This window comes from Osmia lignaria, chromosome 1, assembly GCF_051020975.1.
Source record: "Osmia lignaria lignaria isolate PbOS001 chromosome 1, iyOsmLign1, whole genome shotgun sequence".
In the NCBI taxonomy this organism is placed as follows: domain Eukaryota; kingdom Metazoa; phylum Arthropoda; class Insecta; order Hymenoptera; family Megachilidae; genus Osmia; species Osmia lignaria.
Window position 1 is genome coordinate 9,294,464 of NC_135032.1, and position 14,261 is coordinate 9,308,724.

A 14,261-nucleotide genomic window follows, 5' to 3' on the forward strand; every position below is an offset into this window, starting at 1 on the left:
ATTTTCAATCTGGCGAACGTTCCTTCGAGAACGTTCCTTTGTTCAAAATTTGCCGTTATCGCTAGGCAGTTCTTAGAATTTTCGATACAGTAGTGTTTATTGCTTCCAACGACCCTTGATTTTCGAACGGCGGTCGAACGTTCGCGACGTTCGCTTTTATAAGGGTTCTCAATTCTTACTTTCATCGTTTAAATTCATAATCATCCATCCACTCTCTCACACTATCGTTCCGATCAGGTAGTAATGATCCTTGTTGAACCGGCTAACGCTTTGTGCAATAGAGAGAGAAAGAGTTTTCTAACAAAGGAATTATTACGATTTTCCCGTTTCTACGCAGTTAGCAAGGGAAATTCCCGGAATGCGAAGCACTGGCTAACTGCGTAGCGCTGGTGTTGTGCTACGGCTCTCTCTCTCTCTCGAGCTAACCCGAGTTTTTGTGCGCTGTACAGTAAAACCTGGATAAATTCAACCAAGATTGGGACCCAGTGGTTGCGTTTACCTAAGCATGGTATCGAAGCTCGGATGACACGCGACGACCAGCTAAGCGTGAACGTAGAAAGGGACAGACAGTGGTGGAAAGAGAGAGGTCCGAAATCAAAGGAAAGAGCCGAAACGTATCGGTGTGACTAATACTAATTGAATCACAAAACTTTTTTATTTTTGACTTTTTTTGAGTGAAACTTTTACTAGCGCATTGGCGAGATTTTTGTGAGTAAAGTGGTACCAAACACGATATAGTTTCAATTATAATTACTTGCTAAAATTGATGTTATAAGTTGGCGAAAAGCAAGAGAGATCGAAATCCAAACCAGTCGCGGTGTCGGCTTTGGTTTCAAAGGTTTCATTTATCGATTCTGGGCATTTAATGTTTCATTTATTCAAGCAAGGAGTCGATTCCGGGCATTTAATGTTTCATTTATTCAAGCAAGGAGTCGATTCTGGGCATTTAATGTTTCATTTATCCAAGCGAGGTGTCGATTCTGAATCCGTACACATGTTTTCTTTGTAGCCAACATCATTTATATTCAGTCGTGGTCTCAATTCTATGTTGCTTATTCTATTACTATTGTTTATAAATATAATTCAACCTATATCGAGTTTGGTATCATTTTAATCAGAAAAATCTCACAAATGCATTAGTAACAGTTTCATTGAGAAAAAGTTAAAAATAAAAAAGTTTTATCGTTGAATTAGTATTAGTCACACGGATATTACGGTCGGATCATATTACACGGTTTCCTCGTCGAGCGGCTCGGTTCGCCTAGGGGGATCCCCCCAAGTGGAGGGGATAGCGATGTTTCATTTATCCAAGCATTCTTTCGTTGAATTTATCCAGGTTTTACTGTATTTATTGTATTATATTACTATGATTGGCGACGATAGTTTCAAGGAGGGTCACGTAAACTGTTGAAAAGAATTAAACTCAAACTCTTCCTTGTACACCCCTGCATGAGAAATCCTCGTAACCTCGAAAGGCTTGACAAGAATGTACAAGGTCGAGGAGGAATGGAAAGATTGGCGAAAAACCGAAACACCCGCCTGTACGCCCCTTACATGAGAGATTCTCGTAACCCAAAAGGGCTTGATAAGTTTCAAATTTTCCGCCGGGACGTGTTCCACTATACACACTCACACTTCACACTCTCTCGCACCCATTCTCTCACCTCTATTCATTCAATCCTTTACTTATTACAGCCGAGCTCTCGGTAACCATCCTTCGAGTTTCCTGATTTTCCTTCCTTCCTACTCTACGTGGGCTTAGCCCCCCTTTTTTTTTTATTTTAAAATAAATTCGTGCTACTCGAAAGTCTAGCTCCGCTTACCCGCTCCGTTTTCCTTTCCCTTAACACACACATTCGTATCTTTGCTGAATTTCTCTCTTTTCTTTCTTTTCCAGAGTATCCGTCACACCGTTCGTCTCAGGGATGGCACACCGGCCCAAGGGGCCTCGCACGGTGGCACAGAGCTTCGGAGCGGGGCTGCATGTTTGCATTTATACTAAATTGTATCTAATTCTTTGTGAATAAAGAACAATGAACCCTAATTTTGTCTACTCGACTTTTTATCAATTTACAATTTGAATTTGCCTCTTAATATACAATCATTGATTTAACGAAGATACGCAACGGCCACACTTACAATGGTTTTACGGCGTTTCAAATTATTTACATTTACATTTTTCTCCGCTGTGTGGCGTTGTTTCGCAATGCAAAAGTTGCCGACACGCAACAGTATAAATGTATGTATGGTTTTACTTCTTCAAAATATGTATATGTAGTTTAAATTTAGTGAAAATTCTTTAATACAAAAGTAAAACTTTGAATAAAATAATCTATTAAATAATGTCTGGTAAACAAGGCAAAGATTTAGCACTGTCAATGTTACGCACATTGCCAAGAGTGTGTTTAGGTAACATCCGAGATAATCCTGGTTCAAAGAAACCTGTAAGTATTACGTTAATAATATTTTATATCTATATGTAATTAAAATATTTATTTACAACAAAGAATTTTAAAGAAATTGCAAATAAAATATATTTTTTACTTTTTGTTATGTATTCTTTTTGTTAAACTTTAACAAATAGTTAGTATAACATAATTTATCATTTTTAGTGAATTTGTGGTATATAATTTATAATGGAATATGTTTCTAATAGTCAAAACGGGGTAGAGGACAACACGGTGGAAACAAACATGGATGTGGTAATAAAGGTTCAGGTCAAAGACAAAATTTTATGCGTCTTGGATACGAAACTGGAAATACTCCATTTTACCTTAGATTTAGTCGTGAACCATATTACAAAGGGCATCAGTAAGTATTTTATATGATTTTGAATTAGTTTACATCTTTTTCATTGATATGATTGATAATAAAAAAATATAACTACAGTTTAAGAAGAGAATATCCTCCACTTTCTTTACAACAACTACAACTATATATAGACACAAACAGATTAGATTCATCTAAACCTATTGATTTTGTATCAATAATCAACACAGGATTGTATGATTTTAAAATGGAATGGAAACATGCAGGTGTTCATCTTACGGATGAGGTATATAATTTTACGTTACATGAATACCTTAACCCTAGAATAGATATATAGTATATTTAATAAATATAGGGTGCATTGGTCTAAAACATTAACTAAAGTTTAAATTGCATTATAAATTTTTAAATTTCAGTAAAAGCAGTTAATATTATATAAAACATAACTCATATTTATATTGAATGTTGTAATAATCTTTTAATCAATTGTTTGCAATACAGTATCTTATTATAAAGTTTGGAAACAAAAAAGCAGTTGGAAGTCTCACATGATTAGGTGCATAAATCATACACACCAGAAACACTCGTAAACCAATGAAAAAAGTCATTTTCATCTATAGTAGCTAAAAATGTTCATCTATAGTAGCAATGAATACAGCAGATTCAATAACAACTAAAATGTATAACATTAATAACTATATTAATCTATAAAACTGTATGCACCCACTCCAAAGACAAATACTATCTTTTATGTAAAAAATAATTCATAACCCCTTTAAAATTGTTTTTAAGGGAGCTGATAATTTTAAAACAAAAGTGAATATAGAAGTTCAATGGGCCAGTGAACATGTAATTGCAGCGATAGAAAAAAATGGTGGCACTATTACCACTGCATATTATGACACTAGGTGCTTATTCGCATTAAGCAATGTAGACAGATTTTTCACTACTGGTAAATTGTTTGATTGTATTACAACCAAATGGTATCTTGTAATGTTATAATTGAAGTATTTTCAACTATTTAGGAGAACCAATACCTCGCAGACTGTTTCCACCAACAGACTGCTTAGAATATTATATGAGCGCAGCAACGCGAGGATATTTAGCAGATCCTGAAGAGATTTCTAAAGAACGATTAGTTTTAGCTCAGAAGTATGGTTATGAGTTACCAAAAATTGAAGACAATCCAGATTATGAAATGCTTATGCAGCGTAAAGATCCTAGACAATTGTTTTATGGCCTTGAACCTGGTTGGGTGATTAGTCTTAAAGATAAAGCGATTCTTAAACCCAAAGCAGAATATCTAAAGGAATTTTACACAAGTTGAATTATTTGTACGATATTAATTAATAAATAAATAAGTTAGTGTGAAAATAGTGTATAAAATCAGCCAAGTTAAAATTTTTATAATAGACGAAGAAGAAAGTTAAGAAGTAGATTGCGACAGACGAGAAACGAAAAGTGAAAATAAACTACATACATAATACCGTTGTAGAACTTTGGAAATAAAAAATCAAGCGCGATCATAATTATACATCGTTTTAAATATTGAAATTCAATAAATGCATATTTATTAAAGTATAATATTTAGGTACTACTGTTTTTTTTAAGAATACATAAACTATCCATGTATTACATTTGTAATTTATTAATCATTGAAAGATAATTACTGATTCATATGCAAATAACACAGACATTGAATATAAACCAACATGTATATTTTACGTTATTACATTTTATTTATCAATACAGGCGTTTCGTAACATGGTGTTAAAGTCCATATTTAAACCATAAAAACATAACCTAAACATCTGGTATTTCTAACATGAATAAGAAAAGTAAGTAAAAAACAGTGATCTCGTTATCGTCGGCTACGAGATGAAACAATATCAACATAATAATTATTTGTAACGAATACTTCGGTTTCCTTCTTAAATTTCATTTCTGTCATCTATATGTATGCGGTAACAATTTAACAATGTCATACCAAGTCAGATCCGAGGATTATATATTTTTAATAAAAAGTTTATTCGCTGGTGGTAAGTTTTTTTTTTATATTCATTAGAATAATTTTCATTTATTTACTATTTAGTTAAAAGCAAGTGTTATATTTTTTAATTATATTTAAACTATTAGGGTGTCAACATTTTTATTAATGTTACAAATATACAGTAATAGTAATTTATTACGAAATTATAAAATAACTGTTTAATAGGTATAGCTGGAATGTGTTCAAAAACAACAGTAGCCCCATTAGACAGAATAAAAATATTATTACAAGCACATAATAGACACTATAAGCATTTAGGTAAGAATAAATGAGTAATGTTAACATAAAAAAAACATTTAAAGACTCTATGACATTATTTTGGTATAGGTGTTATTTCTGGACTAAAAGAAATAATCCAGCGTGAAAAATTTTTTGCTTTGTATAAAGGAAATTTTGCTCAAATGATAAGAATCTTTCCATATGCTGCAACACAATTTACTACATTTGAGCTGTACAAAAAGGTAATTATTAATTGATATTTAATTATTATGTTAAAATAGTTAAAAAATAATATGAAATTTGTTCTGGGTAAAGTGATTCCACAGAGAGAAGTAACCATTATTAGTATGCTCATAATTTAAAGGTGAGCCTTAATCATATAGATTCAGTCTTAAATTCAAATTAAGCGAGTATAAGAATATGTGTAATAGTTTGTTAGAAAAAGTACATAATTTGTAATCAAAGGGGAGAAAAAAATACTTTTGTATTATAAAGATATTAAATTACATGTAAAATTGCAAGTTCATTAAATTATCTTTCATTCTTATTAGTATCTAGGAGGTATATTTGGGAAGCACTCGCACATAGATAACTTTTTGGCTGGAGCTGCTGCTGGTGTCACTGCAGTTACATTAACATATCCGTTAGATGTCATTAGAGCTAGGCTTGCTTTCCAAGTCACTGGAGAACATATTTATGGAGGAATTATACATGCGGGTGTCACGATTTTTAAAAAGGTAATTTATAAGTAAAAGAAATAATTTATAAGAAGAAATATCTTGTATTTTGTGGAAAATTTTATGATTAAGTATCTATTATTATATGAAAGGTCAGTGGCACAACCATAATTATCCGATTGTGGGATTAAAAACATTTTTTTTCATACTTTATTAGCATTATGACAATATTCAGTCTAATTTTCTTCATTTTTGTTTATTTTCGGAAATATTTCAGTATTTATTTTTTAAAAAGTTTGTAATTTCTTAATATGGGAACAGCTAACTTCTGATCCCCCATAATTGCGCTACTGTGAAAAGTAATACAATTTTTTCTATATATTAAGTATATTCATTGGCGCAACTAGAATTTATTTTTTAGGGTAGCCCAGGTCCCTTAGCTTTACTAACAATATCATATGTTTAATATTATTTAATTCTAACTTGTGCCCTCAGGCGATTTTTGGGATTTCGGGTTCTGGAGCGGTTAAAAAATTAGAATTCACCAGTGTCCGAGTAACGGTCAAGAGTTTATTTCCAAAACGAGCTTCTTACAATCTGCCTCTTTTACAATTGTTTGCTCTTTTTATAATCTATTGCGTTGCGTGAGGATGACCAAAAAAGGTCGTGCTGCCCGGCGTATGTTCTGCTAGCTTGCAGAGTTTCGCTATGGGTATCTGCTGCTGATTCGGACATTCCTTAGCCGGGTGATGGTCGTACGATGACCCTTATACTGGTTGCCGGGCACAAAAAACTTAATTCTAATATTGTTTTATTTATTTATTCATAATTTCATGTAATAAGATTATCATTGCGTGTTTTCAAGTTGCATTACATATTGCTTTTTGGCCAAAATATTTATTTCTATTAGGATAAGATTTTATTAGAGGATTTTAGAGGTTTAGAATTTTAGAATCTTAGAATCTTAAAATTTTTGAATACTGGAATTCCGGAATGTTGGAATTTTAAAACCATAAAATCTTATAATTTTAGAAGTTTGGAAGTTTAAAATTTTAGAACGATGAGGAGAACTTTAACCGCTCCTTAGTTATGCCAATGAATGTATAATGTACATACTAAGTTTACAGTTCTATTGAATTTTAAATGTTTTGCAAAAGCTTAGAAATGATAGATAAATTGTAAGTACATTAATGATATTTTAAGCTTACGTTTTACTTTTAAAACAGTACATGTTAAATATTATTCTAAAAAGTAAATTTAAAGAATTATCATTAGTATTAATATTATTATATTTTTAGGAAGGTGGTATCCGAGCGCTGTACAGGGGATTTTGGCCAACTATTTTTGGCATGATTCCATATGCAGGATTTTCCTTTTATTCATTCGAACAACTTAAATATTTATGTATGAAATATGCACCAGATTATTTTTGTGACAAGTGTGATAGAAATACTGGTATGATAAACACCAAGTTTTAATAATAACGTTAAAAATTTATTTTACAAAATGAATATATTTTTATTAAAGCGGTTTAAACAAATTTGTTTAATTTTAGATTATATTTTTATTATTATTGGCAATTTTAATTATTTAAAAATTTTTTAAAAATTTTTCTTTTGTGAAATGCAATAATAATTATATGCTCAACATGTTAAGCATTGTTCAAGATTAATAAAACTATGAACATGGTTACAGGTGGTTTAGTTTTAACTACATCTGCTAGATTATTATGCGGAGGTGTTGCAGGTGCTATTGCTCAAAGTTTCTCTTACCCATTGGATGTTACTAGAAGACGTATGCAGTTAGCTATGATGAATCATGCTACGCACAAATATAGGTATATATATATATATATATATATATCTTCAAATTTACAATATGAATAAAGAATATGTATTAAGAATAACTCAATTAAATGGATAATTATAACTTTTTTTTAGTACTAGTATGTTACAAACTATGAAAATGATATATAAAGAAAATGGCATTGCAAAAGGTCTGTATCGTGGAATGAGTATTAATTATTTAAGAGCAATTCCTATGGTATCAGTCAGTTTCACCACATACGAAATTATGAAACAAGTACTGAATTTAGATACAGGAATAAAATTATAATTTATTTTGCAAAGATCTGTAACTTGTAAAATAATTAATGCTGATTCATTTTGATTTTCTCATAATTATATTGTTCCAATTTTATTTTACGAAATAAGGATATTTTAATGAATTTTTGAACCTAATTAGATATATTAATGAAAATTAAAATGTATATTTAATTATTTTATAAGCATAAAAAGACATTTTTTTTGTTTTCATACAAAATTTGATTTTTATACCTCTTATTTATTTATTTTATTTAGTAATAAATGGATATGTATACATATAGTTAACAGAATTTTCAATATTTTTTATAAAAAGTGTATCAAAACGTTATCAAATGTAAAAACTGATAATTATAATATAATTGTATATTTTTATTAGCAGGATGTTAAGTAATTTTATCCGACATAGACGTGTTGTATGTGATAAATAATCAATTTAATAATAAGTTAGAAATTAAGGCACTCGAAATTTAAGTTTATAAAAGATTTATTAATAAACTAGGTATAGCCCGCTCGTCCGTCGCGTATCTAGAGCCCGTATCAAAGAATCAAAGCAACCGAAAACAGCATATCGGTGAAACAATACTAATTCAACAATAAAACTTTTTTATTTTTGCTAGATGAAAATGAAATTGTCAGGTTTTACTAATCAAAATAAGACCAGACATGATACAATTTGAAGCATATTTGGTTATTTAATAAGTGATTTTCGTTCGCCTATTGAATAAGTAAATGTGATCTGTGCGAATGATAAAATAATTTTTAACAAAAAACAAATCCGACTTCGAAATGCACTAAAAAGTGTCAAATAATTTCTATTTCATTTATAACAATATTCCATAGCTATTAATAATATCTACTTGATCGTTAAATAGGATACCAAATACATTTCAAAGTTTTTGGAGGCGGCGCAAAATTAAAAACTTTTCCTCTACTAAGATCCTAACTCGGACGTCGACAACCTATGATAAATCAGCCATTTGATAATTTCAAGTAAATAATATTCAACGGGAATTAACAAACCCATTGCGAATTAACTATACTGCAGTTCACGAGTGACTGCACTTAACTCGCGCAGCTAGTGACCTACTGTGGTCTAGGGAGATTTTTAATAGTGCGTGTGATTCCCCTTTACAGCTTGCTTCTTACTTTGCGTTCACATCATTTTTTTCTTGCGACAAATAATAGGAATTTCATTGTATCGTGAAACTTTACAATATCATCACCGGTTATCAATTATCGTATGTCATATATTTCTGTCCGCCATTTATATGGTCGCAAAGTATAATAAGAAGCAAGCTGTAGAGGGGAATAACACACGTTATTAAAAATCTCTCTAGACCTAGTGAGCGGCGCGAGCACAGCCGACTCTAACTAGCCATGCTGAACAACGTGGCAACGCCGCTCACGTGACAATCGGGAGTCCTATTTTCAAAAACAGAGTCCTGTGCTTGGAATTGTAATTAACGTCTTTTTTAATTAAAAGCTGTAGTAATATACACTATTTTGTGTTAATTATGTATAAACAATATATAAACGTTGCAACTATGGCAAATAGAAGTGATGTGGTAGTATAAAATTGTTATAAATGTGATATATATTTTGTGTACTCTCAAAGTAGTTTGGTGTTGTGAAGCATGATATTTGAAATATTTACAGTGGTTTCAAGAAAATTTAGGTATGAAGCAAAATGGAACCATCTTTGGATCAAATTGAAACATTTAAGGGGTGAACTTTACTTTACCGGACCCAAAATTTTGGACTTTTTTTTTTTGAATCTATAGTTTTTGATGCGGAGAATCCAAAAATGCAAGTCTCAACTTTAGGAATTCAGTGGTTAAAAAGTTGTAAGCGTGTAAAGTTTGACATTTTTAGCGGATTTGTTACGTTACTGTGACGCCATATTGACTTCTTGTCCAATGAACGGTGTCGCTAGCTGTAGGCAGATTCACGTGGGTGTCGACTACTTTGGCGGGTAAATTTGATACTGTCTGAGTTAGTTAGGTGTATATTTTTTTAAAGAGAGAGAGAGAGAATTCAATTTTATGAATAATTTAAATACAACTAGTGATGGGACTCGTACCCAGCGAATAGAGTCAAATTGGCGGCCGGCGAAGGACTGGATGAGGGGGAGGGGTCGTTTTCACGATGAGGAATTTGCCGATCGCTTATGCGAATATCTGTGGCGACGGTTTTGCCGTCACAACAACATAGACCTCATGGGATCAATGATGGAAGCGATTCGGAAACAATATGTTTTTAATTAAGGTAAGCGGAAGTTTAGTTCTACGCTATGCGAGGACCAATCAGGTTATACATCTAAAGCAATATGGCGTCACAGTAACGTAGCAAATCCGCTAAAAATGTCAAACTTTACACGCTTATAACTTTTTAACCACTGAATTCCTAAAGTTGAGACTTGCATTTTCAGATTCTACGCATCAAAAACTATAGATTCAAAAAAAAAAAGGTCCAAAATTTTGGGTCCGGTAAAGTAAAGTTTACCCCATTTAAGAATTGATAAACGTGTATATAATAATAACCTTGAAACAAGCGAAATTATTGGAACGAAACCAAAGAGGTTATGTGAAGTCCAAAGAGTAGTCGGGAGTCTGACAACGTTGATTGGCTAAAGCCGAGTATCCACCTGTATCAAACGCCCGTATCGTATCACCGTTCCGAACCCTTTTGAATAGGCAGACGTTGCCTCGTTGCATGCCACGGCGTGCTACGGCTCGGACAATATTTCTTCGTTTCTTGAAAGAAACTCCTATAGGCGAGAAGTTTCGATTTCCTGCATGCTGTTTCTTTATTGTAATTGTCCTAACCATATCGTGTTTGGTATCATTTTAATCAGAAAAACGTCACAAATATCTTGGTAAAAGTTTTATAAGAAAAAAATGAAAAATAACAAAGTTCAGTCATTGCATTAGTATTATCTCACTGATATATCCGATTCCAGATCATATTATCTCGAGCCTCAAGTGTCATGTTTCCACTTGACATAGCATTTCGGGCCTTCGCCTGGGTATGTTGTTTTTACGTTTCAAGTGGTCTCCGAACCTATCCTTTGAACAGCAAGAAACCGACAATTTTCGGATCGGCCCGTTCCTTCACCTCCGTATCACAGCCCAATAGAACTTTCGATACTCGGCAACGGAAAAATCTCTGGAAAATTAACATTGTCCTTTTTCAATAATCACAGAGGTTCTTATTAACATTGCTCTTTTATGTACAGCGTATCACCGAAGATAATTGATCTGTTTAAATATATTTAGACGATAAAATTTGTTTAAATTAAATTAGATTAAGTTCATAAATAATTTCATCGATTTTGAAATGAATCCAATAATACCGCAAGATTTCAAATAAATTGAAACCCAAGTGACGGTACGAAACGCTATGTCAAGTGCAAATGTATAAACCTTTCCTTCGATGCAACGGCAAAGAATCGACAAATTTTTCGGATGGGTCCGTTGCCTCCGTTCCTTTGGAACGGCACGCAGCAAAACGAAACTCCTCGCCTGTAGTGGCCCAGTCCTATTGCCGAACCGTTTCTATCAAGAAACGAAGAAATATTGTCCGAGCCGTAGCACGCCGTGGCATGCAACGAGGCAACGTCTGCCTATTCGAAAGGGTTCGGAACGGTGATACGATACGGACGTTTGATACAGGTGGATACTCGGCTTAAGAGTCTGGGAGTCCGGGAGGCAGATAGAGTAGACCGGACTCACGCGGTGTTGCCATTTTTACTTCAGCACGGCTAGTACTAGAGTCGGCTGTGGCGCGAGTTAAGTATGGTCTCTTGTGAACTGCAGTATAGTACATCAGGAGGGCTGCTAATTTCTCATACAATCGTTACAATTACAAATGTTTTCAGCCGGACCTATAATTTTTCTCTTACGACTTATTAATTACCAAGTTTGCCATACCGCAATCAAATCGTTATTGGCAGCATCGTTTGTTCGGGTATTTTTAATTTTGCGCCGCCTCCGAAAACTTTGAAATGTATTTGGTATCCTATTTAACGATTAAGTAGATATTATTAATAGCTATGGAATATTGGTATTGTTGTGTGTCCGTCGCGGAATAAAGGAATATTTTAGGTGCAGGTGTGACACTCCGTGGAGCGCGGAGGCGCTCCGCTCGCAAGGCGCGGAAATAAAACTATTATTTCGCTTTACTAAGCTTTAATGTTTTAAAAGTTTTATTTAAACTGCCCTTTTAACTTTGAAATTGTAACCCTTTGAAAAGTGCTGCTTGAGAACGACTTGTCTGTAACGAGTGACAAAATCATTCTAACGATTCTGCGCTTGGCGGAGGAGATCTTCGCGCGTTGTCGGTCGATGCCCCTTCCTTGGTGGGATCCTCCCTCAGGATCATCCCTCGTCCAATGGTGGAGGAGTCCACCCCGTCTCGTGTGGGCCCTTTCTCCTGGCTGTGGTCCACCCTCAGGCGCGTGGAAATGGAGGCGCTCCGCCAAGACGCTAAAACGTTGCAGCGCACATGTGCTACAAGAAAGCGTGGGACCCAGAGAAATTAGGAAACGACAAGACCTTGTACTTGCCAAAGCAACTCTTGAGGAAATTTACGACCCTCTCAGAGTGCATGAATAGACAAGATATCGAAAAAGACTTCGTAACTTTTAAGGACCTTCGTGACTTGGTCAAAAACAACGAATTCGATATGCTCTATCATAAGTTAATCTTTCAGGAATTTTAGAAGTGAAACTATCCCATTCTCTGGATTTCCGGCCTTCTCTCAGCTCGATCACCCACGTCGAGGGGTTTACAATTTAGGCTTTGTCTATTTATATAAGTGTACATACACGCAGATGGTGTTTAAATTTCGCTCCTGATTTATAACCGTCGATACAAAAGGTCCTCGACTGATATTCGAGACATATCGATACTACAGACTATCGATAAATATTCCCATGGCAGTGTCGTCATACCACTCTAAACATAATCATGTGATAACATTTCACGTTACAATCATATATTTGTAAATCACAAACGATTTCCAATCAATTACAGTTATCAGTTATCACAAAATCTGTTTATTATAAAAAATTACTAAAAAGTTTCGGCTCACATCATGACTGAAATAAAATTGCTAATTACAAAAGAAATATTTGTCACAAATGTTAAAAATAGACTCATAATCAATCACAAACGAAATACACTAAGAAAAATTAAAAATAATCATATTTTATTATTCCTTCCGGCTAGCTTCATGTAGGTCTCGCAACAACATCACATGATATCTCTAGTCAAAATGCCACTTACGTATGTGCACGCAGCCTCCTAGTGAGAAAAAATTCCACGACTCTTCCTTTCCCGCCAATAACGATAAATTTGCCTCCTTCACCCATATTGAGACTTCGGCTGCGTTCATATACAGTGTGATTCTCTCGGCGCGCAACATAATAGCCGTCCCGCACAATGGAACCCTGCGGTTGTTGCGGGTAAAGAGACCCAGGGGCCATATCGCCGGACCCAAGACTGCTCTGTGTGTATTTATGGCTGAGACGAAGGCAAGAAACGGAACAGCAGGGGTTCCATTGTGCGGCACGGCTATTATGTTGCGCGCTGAGAGAATCACACTGTATACAGGGTGTCCAACGACTACGTCAACAACCGAAGAGGGATGATTAACAAGGTGATTCTAAACAACTTTTTCCTTTGCCAAAATGTTGATTAAGGCTTCGTTTTCGAGTTATTATCAAAAAACACTGGCCAATCAGAACGCGTCTTTAGCGCGGGCCGAACTACGAGTGTTGAGTTTGCTCTGCGTTCAAGCCGTGGTCGTGCTCCCGTGGTTCGGTTTGCGCTAAAGGCGCGCTCTGATTGGCCAGTGTTTTTTGTTAATAACTCGAAAACGAAGCCTTAATCAACATTTTGGCAAAGGATAAAGTTGTTTAGAATCACCTTGTCAATCATTCCTCTTCGGTTGTTGACGTAGTCGTTGGACACCCTGTATATGTTCGGATTTGCGTCTCGAGCACCCCAGCGAGCAAACACGCGACTCGGGAGAGAGTCTAGCAATGTTATGCACGTGGGTGCTGAATACCTTGTGTAGAGGGTTGAAACACAAATGAACAACACAAAAATGATTATGTAGATAAGCACAAAACTTTATTGTAAAAATGAAATAAACTAGTAAACGATGATGTGTAAAAAGGAATGTAATAAAAAGAGTGTACGTAGAGCTCGGCGGAGTGATGGCAAGCGCATCGACTTGTCGCAGGGTAGCGTAGACAAAGAGTGAAGTGAAAGCGAAAAAGCGGAAAAGCGCGCGTTCTTAGGGGGTGAGAACGGTGCGTACGCAAAACGTTAGAAGGTCGCACGCGCTACGAGGATTTGTTTCCGCTCATGGTACTGCCGCCTGCCGGACGGCAGAGCAGGCTCCATGGACTGTGGCGTCTGAGACGAGGGTGCCGCA

General features: G+C 34.6%; 2 protein-coding genes across 3 annotated transcripts; both read left to right on the forward strand.

Annotated features, from left to right (window-relative positions):
* Positions 1-2,206: 2,206 nt before the first annotated feature.
* mRpL15 (mitochondrial ribosomal protein L15) lies at positions 2,207-4,172 on the forward strand. Its single transcript, XM_034328191.2, has 5 exons — positions 2,207-2,444; positions 2,657-2,811; positions 2,890-3,055; positions 3,562-3,721; positions 3,795-4,172. The coding sequence occupies exons 1-5, from the start codon at positions 2,343-2,345 to the stop codon at positions 4,094-4,096; spliced, it is 885 nt and encodes a 294-aa protein (XP_034184082.1). The 5' UTR covers positions 2,207-2,342; the 3' UTR covers positions 4,097-4,172.
* Positions 4,173-4,315: 143 nt separating this feature from the next.
* Positions 4,316-8,028, forward strand: LOC117606134 (solute carrier family 25 member 16). 2 transcript variants are annotated; one of them, XM_076689893.1, is made up of 7 exons: positions 4,316-4,607; positions 4,985-5,077; positions 5,147-5,280; positions 5,590-5,775; positions 7,014-7,170; positions 7,411-7,552; positions 7,656-8,028. In XM_076689893.1, exons 1-7 carry the CDS (start codon positions 4,595-4,597, stop codon positions 7,828-7,830), a joined length of 900 nt encoding a protein of 299 aa, XP_076546008.1. In that variant the 5' UTR covers positions 4,316-4,594; the 3' UTR covers positions 7,831-8,028. The 2 variants fall into 2 exon arrangements, with proteins under 2 accessions (XP_076546008.1, XP_034184081.2); XM_034328190.2 differs by having other exon boundaries at positions 4,316-4,808; positions 7,656-8,024.
* The last annotated feature ends 6,233 nt before the right edge of the window (positions 8,029-14,261 follow it).